Source organism: Pelodiscus sinensis, chromosome 6 (assembly GCF_052426305.1).
Source record: "Pelodiscus sinensis isolate ZL-2025 chromosome 6, ASM5242630v1, whole genome shotgun sequence".
Classification (NCBI taxonomy): Eukaryota; Metazoa; Chordata; order Testudines; family Trionychidae; genus Pelodiscus; species Pelodiscus sinensis.
The window spans coordinates 131969553-131982246 of NC_143057.1; the positions used below are offsets into that span (position 1 = coordinate 131969553).

The 12694-nt window shown below is 68.1% G+C and overlaps 1 protein-coding gene across 8 annotated transcripts in view; it reads left to right on the forward strand.

Moving 5' to 3' along the window:
* TPM2 (tropomyosin 2) overlaps nt 1–12694 on the forward strand; it is a 43295-nt gene that overhangs the window by 11441 nt on the left and 19160 nt on the right. The window contains exon 1 of one of the 8 annotated variants that reach the window (XM_075914746.2): nt 3796–4052. The exons of 4 other annotated variants lie outside the window; for them this stretch is intronic. In XM_075914746.2, the coding sequence (XP_075770861.1) occupies nt 3921–4052 (132 nt within the window). In that variant the 5' untranslated portion in view covers nt 3796–3920. Of the gene's footprint in view, nt 1–3795; nt 4053–12694 lie in introns of those variants that run through there. 3 more of the 8 variants (XM_075914745.2, XM_075914744.2, XM_075914743.2) reach the window with 3 other exon arrangements.

The window sequence follows — 12694 nt, forward strand, 5'->3', positions numbered from 1 at the left end:
GGACGTCAGCGGGGCGTGCGGGGTGCCTGGCGTCTCCGGGGCCGTCAGCGGGACGCGCGGGGGGGCCTGGCGTCACTGGGGCCGTCAGCGGGGCGTGCGGGGGTGCCGGGCGTCTCCGGGGCCGTCAGCGGGGCGTGCGGGGGGCCTGGCGTCACTGGGGCCGTCAGCGGGACGTGCGGGGGGCCTGGCGTCTCCGGGGCCGTCAGCGGGGCGTGCGGGGTGCCTGGCGTCTCCGGGGCCGTCAGCGGGACGTGCGGGGGGCCTGGCATCTCCGGGGCCGTCAGTGGGGAGTGCGGGGTGCCTGGCGTCTCCGGGGCCATCAGCGGGACGTGAGGGGGTGCCTGGTGTCTCCGGGGCCGTCAGTGGGGAGTGCGGGGTGCCTGGCGTCTCCGGGGCCGTCAGCGGGACGTGCGGGGGGCCTGGAGTCTCCGGGGCTGTCAGCGGGACGTGCGGGGTGCCTGGCGTCTCCGGGGCCGTCAGTGGGGCGTGCGGGGGGGCCTGGCGTCTCCGGGGCCGTCAGCGGGACGTGCGGGGGGCCTGGCGTCTCCGGGGCCGTCAGCGGGGCGTGCGGGGTGCCTGGCGTCTCCGGGGCCGTCAGCGGGGCGTGCGGGGTGCCTGGCGTCTCCGGGGCCGTCTGCGGGACGTGCGGAGGGCCTGGCGTCTCCGGGGCCGTCAGCGGGGCGTGCGGGGGGCCTGGAGTCTCCGGGGCCGTCAGTGGGGCGTGCGGGGGTGTCTGGAGTCTCCGGGGCCGTCAGCGGGACGTGAGGGGGTGCCTGGTGTCTCTGGGGCCGTCAGTGGGGCGTGCGGGGGGCCTGGCGTCTCCGGGGGCCCTCAGCGGGACGTGAGGGGGTGCCTGGCATCTCCGGGGCCGTCAGTGGGGAGTGCGGGGTGCCTGGCGTCTCCGGGGCCGTCAGCGGGACGTGAGGGGGTGCCTGGAGTCTCCGGGGCTGTCAGTGGGGCGTGCGGGGGTGCCTGGCGTCTCCGGGGCCGTCAGCGGGGCGTGCGGGGGTGCCTGGCATCTCCGGGGCTGTCAGCGGGGCGTGCGGGGTGCCTGGCGTCTCCGGGGCTGTCAGCGGGGAGTGCGGGGGTGCCTGGCGTCTCCGGGGCTGTCAGCGGGGCGTGCGGGGGGCCTGGCGTCTCCGGGGCCGTCAGTGGGGCGTGCGGGGGGCCTGGAGTCTCCGGGGCCGTCAGTGGGGCGTGCGGGGGGGCCTGGCATCTCCGGGGGCCCTCAGCGGGACGTGAGGGGGTGCCTGGTGTCTCCGGGGCCGTCAGTGGGGAGTGCGGGGGGCCTGGCGTCTCCGGGGGCCCTCAGCGGGGCGTGCGAGGTGCCTGGCGTCTCCGGGGCCGTCAGCGGGACGTGCGGGGTGCCTGGTGTCTCCGGGGCCGTCAGCAGGACGTGAGGGGGTGCCTGGTGTCTCCGGGGCCGTCAGTGGGGAGTGCGGGGTGCCTGGCGTCTCCGGGGGCCCTCAGCGGGGCGTGCGGGGGTGCCTGGTGTCTCCGGGGCCGTCAGCAGGACGTGCGGGGTGCCTGGCGTCTCCGGGGCCGTCAGTGGGGCGTGTGGGGGTGCCTGGCGTCTCCGGGGGCCCTCAGCGGGATGTGAGGGGGGGCCTGGCATCTCCGGGGCCGTCAGGGGGGAGTGCGGGGGTGCCTGGCGTCTCCGGGGCCGTCAGGGGGGAGTGCGGGGTTCCTGGCGTCTCCGGGGCCGTCAGTGGGGAGTGCGGGGTGCCTGGCGTCTCCGGGGCCGTCAGCGGGACGTGAGGGGGTGCCTGGTGTCTCCGGGGCCATCAGTGGGGAGTGCGGGGTGCCTGGCGTCTCCGGGGCCGTCAGCAGGACGTGTGGTGTACTTGGCTTCTTCAGTGCCAAAGGTGGTTCCTGCCAGAGTTCGGTGGGGGATGCTGGCTTGGTGGGGGAACACCTGGCATCTCCAGGCCCAACAGCAGAGCATGTGAGGGCATTGGCAGGATGTGCGGGGGGCCTGGCGTCTCCAGGGCCGTTAACAGGGCTTGTGAGGTATCTGGCTTCTCCAGGGCCGCCTCTCCCAGCAGGAGGTGCTGGGGGTGCAGGGCAGGAGCACAGATTTTGCAGGCTGGCCTGCCTAGCGTGGGCCAGGGAGCCCCACCCAGCGCTGTGTGACTAGCAGGGCAAGCCCAGTGTCTTGTAGTGGAACTAGCTGCTTCAGTCTCTTCCGCTTCCCAGTACCTGGGCAGGAGCCGGTCTGGGGCTGTGCCGGGAGCTGCGGGGCACAGGCAGGGAGTGCAGAGCTGTGGATGTGATCCTAGGAGCTCCCTGTGAGGCTGTGACAGGATCCGCCCAACCCACCTCCTAGTCTAGACTTTGCTCTTATTTGGTGATTCCCTGAGCCAGTGGGAGGGCGCTGGCTGGCCTCCCAGGGTGTGGCTACAGGCCTAAAGCAGAGGCCACTGAGTGGAGCAGCTGCTCAAAGAGCCCTGTTTCTCTGGCCCTGCCCCACCCCTACTCCTGGCAGCCAGGGCCTTGCTCTGCCCTGTCCTCAGCCTGGACTAGACTCGCTGTCCCTGCGGCAGGCTCTGCTCAGCCTGGCCTTCCTGGCTGAGAACCGGGGGGCTAAGGCCTGAGCTGCTGCTGGAGACCCGAGTGGAGCCACGGCAGCGTGGCTTTGCTGGGGGGAGGTGGCAGGCAGGGGTACCAGGCTGTCCTCACCCAGCACAGCTCACTGCTGCCTCCCTGCATCCAGGGGTCCAGGCTGCTGGGGTCCCTCGGGCGCTGCTTAGGAGGCAGCAGCTGGGCTCAGCTGTTGCGCATCTAGCCCAGGGCTCCCTGGCCCGGCTGTGCTCTGTGAATGCAGGCGAGAGGCGCGGCCGGAGCCTGGCGCTGCTCTCCAAGTGGAATTGCCAGCCGGGCGCAGCCCCTGGCATCAGCCTCAGCCGTGCTGCAGCTGAGCAGGGAGGAGTGGTAGCTGGAGGGGCGGAGCAGGGGGCTGCGTGTGTGATTTCTTGTACCAGTGCAGAGCCGAGCCCCTGGCTGCAGACGTGAATCCATCGCGGCTGACCCAAGGGCTTGCAGGTCACAGGCAGTGGAGTGGGAGGAGGACGGGGGCTGGCAGACTCTCCCACAGACACATGGTCTGAGCACAGGCAGCTCCCGTGTTCCCTCTGTGCAGCCAGCTGTAGCACGGCGCACACCCGCATGCCGGGCTCCTCGCCTGGCCCTGGCTCTAGCCTAGCTGGCAAAGATGCTGAAATAGTGCTGGAACCTGGGGCAACTTGGCTTTCGCTCCCGTCTCCATCCCCTGCTACTGGGCTTTGGAGCAGCCTTGCCTCTTGGCTCCAGCTCACACGGCAGCTTGCAAGGGGTCTGTGAGAGCCCCACTCGGCTGCAATCCCCCAGCTCTGTAATGGCTGGCTCGGAGCCGACCCGGGACCCTGGTGTGGGGGAGCTAGAGGGGACCTTCCAGGAAGATGCTGGCTGGGGTGGGGATGCTGCTACTGCCAGGGACTGTCTGGATGTGCCCCCTGGTTCCACATCCTGCATTGTCCTTGCAGCCAGGCCCGGGCGGCTCGCTCCTCCCGTACCCCCACCAGCCCTGACTGCCGCACCTGTAGGGGAAACTTGCTCGGGCCTCTTCCCTGCAGGCCCCAGCAGGGGCAGGAAGGAGCCCAGCGCCCGGCTGCAACAGGGGCAAATGCCAGAAGGGGCCTGGCTGCTCAGCCCCAGCGCGCAGCGCGCAGCGGCCGCGGGCTCTTTAAGAGGCGGGCAGGGCAGGGCAGGCGCGCCTGGGCCGGGATCCCGCGGAGGCGGAGGCGGAGCAGGAAAGGGGATGGAGGCAGGGAGGGGAGAGCTCGCATCCTGAGCGCTTCCTGCAGGCGAGTCCCACAAAGGGCTGGAGCGCCGGGCGCGGGGCTCCGAGCGGGTGCGGAGCCAGAGCCCTGCCCGGCGGCGCCATGGCCGGCAGCAGCTCCATCGAGGCGGTGAAGAAGAAGATCCAGAGCCTGCAGCAGGTGGCGGACGAGGCCGAGGAGCGAGCGGAGCATCTGCAGCGGGAGGTGGATGCGGAGAGGCAGGCCAGGGAGCGGGTAAGGCGGCTCGGCCGGCGGCCCCAGCGGTGCGCCCTGCGGAGCGCCGCCTTGCTGCTGCCGGGCGCCGGGTCCGGGGACTCTCCCCGCGCCCCGGCCCCGCCGGGCTGCCCCGGCCCCGGGCTGCGCGTTGGGCCGAGCGAGAGGAAAGGAAAAGGGCAGCCAGAGGCGCTTCCTCCCGTCGGCCGGGCTCGCCTCACCTGCGGCCCCAGGCTGCCCCTAGGCCCGGGCTGCGGCTGGCCGGGGTGCGCCCTGCGGGCTGGAGTGCAGCCGAAGAAAGGCGGGGGGCTGGCGGTACACAGAGGTGGGGTAATCGGCCCCTTGTGGGGCAGAAGCGGGCCGGCCCCAGGTGTGTGGTCTAGAAGGTGGGTACCCAGGGCCTGCCCCTGTGCAGGGCCACAGCTGAGTGTGGGTGGGGGGCAGCCAGCCCCACCCATGCCCCTGTCTGGGGGTGCAGCGTGCCTTGCCAGGCAGTTTCTCTGCCCAGAGGCACCTGGGAGGCTTGGTGGCCTGGCTCCGCTGGAAAGTGCCCCACGGCAAGGGAGAAGACCCTGCACTCCCGGTGCTTCTGGGGCCCCCATCAGCCTTGGGGCACTGTCAGGTCTATTGCTGGCTGCCCCACCTGGCCATCTGGGGCACTGGGTGCCCGTGCCGCATGCCGGCAGCTTTGACTCCTTGCCTGGGCCTGGCAGCCCAGCAGTTCACCCGTCAGCTGCAGAGCCCCAGGTCTGGAAGTGGCCCTGCGCGGGTCTGGCCGGAGGAGGGGTGGGCTGTGTTGGGGAGCTGGCCTGGCCCCACAAGGATGGGGTGCAGCATGCACAGTGGCAGAGCTGTGTCCCTTCTGGGCTTCCTCTGGGCCTGGAGCAGAGGTGGTGAGGGGCACGAGCCAGGAGCGCTGCTGGCGATGGGGGAATGGGTTCCTGGCAGCAGCATGAGGGCAGTGGTAGAGGTGAAGGGAGCGGCCTTTCCTGCCAGGCAGCCCTGACTATCCCAGCTGACTCCACCCTCCTTCTCCCCCGCTCCAGGAGTTCAGCGCTGCTAAGAGACCGTCCCAGCAGCCTCCCTGCGCGGGTCTCGGCCAGCTCTCAAGCAGGAGTTTGAGAGGCCTGTGGGTTGGCTCCTCGCCCTGTGGGGCAGGGGCAGCTCTGGGAGGCCTAAGGGAGGTGGGGGCTGGGGCAGGGGCAGGCAGCTCCGAATGCCCGTCCGGGACGGGCCTGGCCTAGGAAGCAGTGGCAGGATGCTGGTGCCCGGCCTGGCCCTCAGTTGAGTGGGAATGAGGCATCCCAGGGTCCCTTGCAGGGCTCTGGACTCAACCAGAGCAGCTAGGCCTCAGTGCTGGGAATGGGTTGGGTGGCCCCCTGGGTCCTGCCAGGGCAATGGACTGATCAGCCCCCACTGGATCTCCCAGCAGCCTCCAGTGCTGCCGGTTCCACTGTAGGGCTGAGCCCTGGGGAAGGGCCGCTTGGGACTGGTCCTGCTCCAAAAGCTCCCCAGGGCCAGTCCCAGTCCCTATTAATGGGGAGCAGGTTTAAAACGAATAAAAGAAAGTTCTTCTTCACACAGCGTGTAGTCAACCTGTGGAACTCCTTGCCACAGGAGGCTGTGAGGGCTAGGACTAGAACAGAGTTTAAAGAGAAGCTAGATAATTTCATGGAGGTTAGGTCCATAAAAGGCTATTAGCCAGGGGATAAAATGGGGTCCTTGGCCTCTGTCTGTCAGAGGCTGGAGAGGGATGGCAGGAGACAAATCGCTTGATCATTGTCTTTGGTCCATCCTCTCTGGGGCACCTGGCGCTGGCCACTGTCGGCAGACAGGACACTGGGCTAGATGGACCTTTGGTCTGACCCAGTACAGCCGTTCTGATGTTCTTATGTAGAGCTCTTGGAGGCTGCCTCTCCTGGTAGGGATGAGGGAGGGTAACTGGGTAGCATCACCCTTAATGGGCAGGCGGGGGCAGGGGGCTGCCATGGACGGGAACTGCTCCGGTCACCTGGTGCAGCCCCTGTCTGCGGTGGGCCCAGGGGGGCTGGGCAGCCTGACCTGTGCCGCCCAGTGGCCCCATGCCCCCTTGAATCGGTTAAACGTAATTGTACATCCCTACCCTCTGGGCCACCTGTGTCCAGCAGAAAATCTCGGGCCGCCTGTCCCCAGCGTGGGTGTTGGCCATTCTCCGCTGGGATCTTGCCTCGGGTTCTCCCCATTGGAAATGTGTGTGGCCCAGCCTGGCCGCTTCCGGCAGGGCGGTGAGACGCAGGTGTCTGGGCTCTGCTTGCTGCAGGCCCGGGCGTGCTGTCGCTGTCCCTGGCCCTGCCCAAGAGGGCGTGAGGAGAAGCTGCTCCATTTGCAGAGCCCATCTGGACACCGGGGCAGCCGGCTCCTCCAGTGCTCTCCTTGGTGCCCTGCGCTGGGGAGCCGAGGGCTTGCCTTGGAGTCGGGGGGGGGTGGATATGAGCCCCCCGTTTCACCCCCCTGCATAGCACGGGCCAGAGAAAGGGCTGAGGTGCTTGCCAGCCCGGCTCGCCCCTTCCGGCGGGAGAGAGACCCCCCCGTTCAAACTGCCGCTGAGAGGGACTGTGCCTCCTCTCAGCTCCTGCCGCTGTCGCGCTCTGTCCCCGGCAGCCCGGCACCCAGCCCCCCGGCTGTGGGACCTGCTTTGTCAGCAGCGTGTGCCCCCAGGCTGGCCGTGAGCTGGGAAAGGTCCTGCCAGAGCCTGCCAGCCCCGCGCGGGGTCCGTCCCCCGGCGACGCCTGGCCTGCGTCGGCGCAAAGCTGCTCCTGCCGCCACTGGCACGAGGCGGGGAGGGCTCCGAGCAGCAGAACTTGTGCAGGGGCCCTGTGCCTGCTGGGTGGGCAGCAGTGGGGGCGACTGGCAGGCCCCGGTGCCCTGGCCAGGCTGTGCTGTGCCGGAGGCTGGGTGGAGCAGCCTCTGCCAGGAGTTTCCTGGGCAGGGAGGGGTGAGGGTGCCTGCCTCTCTGCACAGCCCGGCCCTGGTCCCGCTCACGCTGGTGCTGATTGGCAGCAGGGAAGCCAGGCCGCTGGCCCAGTAACCTGATCTCCAGGAGCCAGCCCGGCAGGTCACTGCAGCCTGGGCTGGGCCTGGCTGAGGCCCAGGAGCCAGCGGAAACCCCACCCAGGAGCAGTTCCTGCCTGACTGCGCAAGGGAAGGACCGGGCCCTGGGAATGGCAGGGTCACCTCCTGGCTTGCGCATCCCAAGCCGGCCGGCTGCGGGGGGCACGTCTCCTCTGCTCTCCCTCCCAGGGACTACCGAGCCCTGCCCCTCCCCCTCCCGGCTTCCTCTGCTTTAGGGATCCTGCTGCCAGGGGAGGGGGCAGGAGGCTCAGCCCAGCCCCTGTAACCAGCATAGGCCAAGCTCCTTACTGCAGGCCTCAGCACTGAGCTGCTCTTACCCTCCCCCCCGCCCCCGGAGAGAGCTGAGGCTCTGGGGCTGCTGCCCTGCTGGAGGCGTTTCCGGGCTGTGCTCACCACGTGGAAAGCAAAGGGGTGTGTGCATGGGGGGAGGGGGGTATGGAGCTGAGGGAGCCAGTGTAGGGCTGGGGGCTGGCGTAAGGCATAGGGGGCTGGGGGAGCTGACGGGCTGGTGGGGGGCCGGTGTAAGGCATGGGAGGCTGGTGGGGGGCCGGTGTAAGGCATGGGAGGCTGGTGGGGGGCCGGGGGAGCCAGTGGGGGGCTGGCATAAGGCATAGGAGGCTGGTGGGGGGCTGGGGGAGCCAGTGGGGGGCTGGCATAAGGCATAGGAGGCTGGTGGGGGGCTGGGGGAGCCAATGGGGGGTGGCATAAGGCATAGGAGGCTGGTGGGGGGCCGGGGGAGCCAGTGGGGGGTGGCATAAGGCATAGGAGGCTGGTGGGGGGCTGGGGGAGCCAGTGGGGGGCTGGCATAAGGCATAGGAGGCTGGTGGGGGGCTGGGGGAGCCAGTGGGGGGCTGGCGTAAGGCATAGGAGGCTGGTGGGGGGCTGGGGGAACTGATGGGCTGGTGGGGGGCCGGGGGAGCCAGTGGGGGGCTGGCGTAAGGCATAGGAGGCTGGTGGGGGGCTGGGGGAACTGATGGGCTGGTGGGGGGCCGGGGGAGCCAGTGGGGGGCTGGCGTAAGGCATAGGAGGCTGGTGGGGGGCTGGGGGAACTGACGGGCTGGTGGGGGGGCTGGCTCCCACGGCGGGAGGGTGCCTGCACTTCCCCTGCCCCCAGGGGCTCTCCAGCCTCTCTCCTCCACTCCTTCCCCGCCCCTGGCCTGCCTCGGAGCCCAGCCCTGCGGGGAGGGGAGAGGAGGGGAGGTGCTTGGAGCCTGGGAATGTGCTGGTTTCTGGCCCTTGGGGCTCCTGAAGCCCGGCCTTGGCTACGGGCCAGCCCCACGGATGCGCTCTGCGTGTTCCTGCCCTGGGGCTGTAAATCAGGGAGGGCTCAGGCCTGGCCCAGCTCTGCTCCCGGGGCTGGGCTCCCTTTCCGTGTAACCAGCCCGGCCAGTCCTCTCCAGGGGGCACAGAGGAAGCCCCAGGCTCGTGGACCCCTCCCCAGCTTGGCCCGTGCTGCCTCCCTCCGGCCTGGCTGACGCTGGGGGTGGGGGCGGGGGAGGGAGCCCGGTATGGCCGGCCTCGCTGGCTTCAGTAAACAGGAAATCCACAAGTTGTTCCAATCTCCTTTTTGGGAGCTACTCTGGGCCGGGCATTCCTGCTTCTTTGCTCACCGCGCTGCAAAGGCCAGTGCTGCCCCACGCCACCCTGCCGGGGAAGAGCGCCACCCCCACACCGGGCTGTCTGGCCTGGAGGCCAGTGGGGGGGCGGGGTCAGCTAGGACTCGGCTCTGGTCTCCTGGGTGTGTCGGCCCAGCAGCCGGGAGCCAGGCTCTGAACCCAGGCCGGATGCACGCTGATGGGCCCGCGGTAGTGCACTGAAATGGGCAGAGCTGCTCTTCCCTCCTCCCCCGGCTCAGCCTGGGAGCCCGGCCTCAGGGCACAAGCTGTAAGCCTGCGGGTAGCTTGGCCCTGCTCGCGCCCGTCAGCCTGCCGGGGCTGGCACATGTGCTCTCCGCAGCCCCCAGCTTGGCTTGGGGTGGGGCTGTGTCCATCTGGGAACAGGCTGGACTCTGGAGTATGGGCACCAAGTCCACGGGTGTTCTGGGGCTGGAGCACCCGTGGGGAGAAGCAAGGGGTGTGCTCGCACCCAGGAGCCTCGGCTGTTCAGCGCCTGATGTGCCAACTGAGGGCAGCCAAACAGCTGTTTGATGGTGTGGGAGAGGGAGAGCAGCGAGCTGCAGGAGGGTGAGGCCTTGCAGAGGGGTGGAGCTGGGATTGGGCAGCGCCTGGGGGGTAAAGAGAGGGCAGCGAGGTTCCCCCTCCCCCCCCCCCCCCGGAAAAATAGAAGCTGGCTCCTGCATTTGGGAGGCTGGTGCAGGGTTCACTGGGTCTGCGCAGACTCGGGCTCGGATTAGACTGTGGCCCAGCAGCCAGGGAGATGTCCGGGGTATTGACCAGAATGGAGCATTTCTAGTGGCTTTGTCTAAATCAGTGGCCTGGCCTCCCGTGGCGCCCTGCCTCCGAAAGGGCGTCGCAGGCTGGAGGGGTTCAGAGAAGGCCAGTGGGAACGGTCGGGGCCCGGAAGAGCTCTTCGGAGGAGCAGTTGAACCTGACAAAAGTACCTAGAACAATCCCTGGCCGGGGGGGGGGAGTCGTGAGTCATGGGGTAGCAGCCGATTTAGGGCGAGCGAGGCGGCTGCCCCGGGCCCCGCACTTCCCGAGACCCTGCGCATGTGCCGTGTCAAAGGACGGGCCCTGTGAAATTTCGCTGCCCGGGGCTCTGCGGCGCTCTCATCCGCCCCTGTCGAGGGGAGTCCCAAACGGGGGATCAGAACCCCTCGGGTGGTTTTATGTGGTGGTGGTGAGCTGCCAGCCCGGCGTGGCTCCCAGCATTTAGAACAGTGTTAAATGCAAACAGGTGCTTTATCATGCGGGCGTGGCACTTGGTGACCTGCTGCGGGAAAGGGGTCACCAGTAAAGCACCGAGCTTGAGAACGTCACTGGGGACTTCTGCTCTCCTAGACCCCAGGCAGGGACAGAAACGTGAGGGCAACCGGTGCAAAGTAACAAAGGGAAACAGTTTGTCTCACAATTCATGAGTATCCCGTGGCGCCTGCTCCGCGCGACATTCAGGGCAAAACTCAGCTTGGTTCCAGGCGGGGTCGGAGCCGTACGTGGGTAGGAATATCCAGAGCCGATGCAGTGGCTGCAGGATGAGCTCCGGGCGGGGTCGGAGCCGTACGTGGGTAGCAATATCCAGGGCCACGCAGTGGCTGCAGGATGAGCTCCGGGCGGGGTCGGAGCCGTACGTGGGTAGCAATATCCAGGGCCATGCAGTGGCTGCAGGATGAGCTCCGGGCGGGGTCGGAGCTGTACGTGGGTAGCAATATCCAGGGCCGATGCAGTGGCTGCAGGATGAGCTCCGGGCGGGGTCGGAGCTGTACGTGGGTAGCAATATCCAGGGCCGATGCAGTGGCTGCAGGATGAGCTCCGGGCGGGGTCGGAGCAGTACGTGGGTAGCAATATCCAGGGCCACGCAGTGGCTGCAGGATGAGCTCCGGGCGGGGTCGGAGCCGTACGTGGGTAGCAATATCCAGGGCCATGCAGTGGCTGCAGGATGAGCTCCGGGCGGGGTCGGAGCTGTACGTGGGTAGCAATATCCAGGGCCGATGCAGTGGCTGCAGGATGAGCTCCGGGCGGGGTCGGAGCCGTACGTGGGTAGCAATATCCAGGGCCACGCAGTGGCTGCAGGATGAGCTCCGGGCGGGGTCGGAGCCGTACGTGGGTAGCAATATCCAGGGCCATGCAGTGGCTGCAGGATGAGCTCCGGGCGGGGTCGGAGCCGTACGTGGGTAGGAATATCCAGGGCCATGCAGTGGCTGCAGGATGAGCTCCGGGCGGGGTTGGAGCCGTACGTGGGTAGGAATATCCAGGGCCACGCAGTGGCTGCAGGATGAGCTCCGGGCGGGGTCGGAGCCGTACGTGGGTAGCAATATCCAGGGCCACGCAGTGGCTGCAGTATGAGCTCCGGGCGGGGTCGGAGCAGTACGTGGGTAGCAATATCCAGGGCCATGCAGTGGCTGCAGGATGAGCTCCGGGCGGGGTCGGAGCAGTACGTGGGTAGCAATATCGAGGGCCGATGCAGTGGCTGCAGGATGAGCTCCGGGCGGGGTCGGAGCAGTACGTGGGTAGCAATATCCAGGGCCACACAGTGGCTGCAGGATGAGCTCCGGGCGGGGTCGGAGCAGTACGTGGGTAGCAATATCCAGGGCCATGCAGTGGCTGCAGGATGAGCTCCGGGCGGAGTCGGAGCCGTACGTGGGTAGCAATATCCAGGGCCACGCAGTGGCTGCAGGATGAGCTCCGGGCGGGGTCGGAGCCGTACGTGGGTAGCAATATCGAGGGCCGATGCAGTGGCTGCAGGATGAGCTCCGGGCGGGGTCGGAGCCGTATGTGGGTAGCAATATCCAGGGCCATGCAGTGGCTGCAGGATGAGCTCCGGGCGGGGTCGGAGCCGTACGTGGGTAGCAATATCCAGGGCCATGCAGTGGCTGCAGGATGAGCTCCGGGCGGGGTCGGAGCCGTACGTGGGTAGCAATATCCAGGGCCGATGCAGTGGCTGCAGGATGAGCTCCGGGCGGGGTCGGAGCCGTACGTGGGTAGCAATATCCAGGGCCATGCAGTGGCTGCAGGATGAGCTCCAGGCGGGGTTGGAGCCGTACATGGGTAGCAATATCCAGGGCCATGCAGTGGCTGCAGGATGAGCTCCGGGCAGGGTCGGAGCCGTATGTGGGTAGCAATATCCAGGGCCATGCAGTGGCTGCAGGATGAGCTCCGGGCGGGGTCGGAGCCGTACGTGGGTAGCAATATCCAGGGCCGATGCAGTGGCTGTAGTATGAGCTCCGGGCGGGGTCGGAGCCGTAAGTGGGTAGCAATATCCAGGGCCATGCAGTGGCTGCAGGATGAGCTCCGGGCGGGGTCGGAGCCGTATGTGGGTAGCAATATCCAGGGCCATGCAGTGGCTGCAGGATGAGCTCCGGGCGGGGTCGGAGCCGTACGTGGGTAGCAATATCCAGGGCCATGCAGTGGCTGCAGGATGAGCTCCGGGCGGAGTCGGAGCCGTATGTGGGTAGCCGAACACCTGTGTCCTGAGGCTTCTCTGAGGCCCTGCCCCTGCTCACTGCTCCATCTCCCCTCCTGCTGTCACTAGCTCCCTCTACCCTCACTCCCTTTCAGCAGAATGGGGCGCATCCCTCCTGCAGTGCTGCCCCTGTCTCCGAGCATCACCCCTGCAACTCCCATTGGTTGCAGTTCCCAACCAATGGGAGCTGCGGAGTTGGTGCTCCGGGCACTGCCCCCCGATCCCTGTCTAGGACTGCAGGCACGTGCCGGCTGCTTCCAGGAGCGGTGTGGGACCAGGGTGGGCAGGAACATGCGGTAGCTCTGCTGTGCCCGGGGACTACACGTGAAGGGTCACCATGTCCCAGAGGGTTGGGAGGCCAAGGGCCAGCAGCCAGAGCTGTCCCATCTGTAGAATGGTTTGTCCAACTGCTTGGGCTCCATGTTTTGGGGGCCCCATGGGCCTAACATCTGGGGATCCTGGAACCAGCAGTT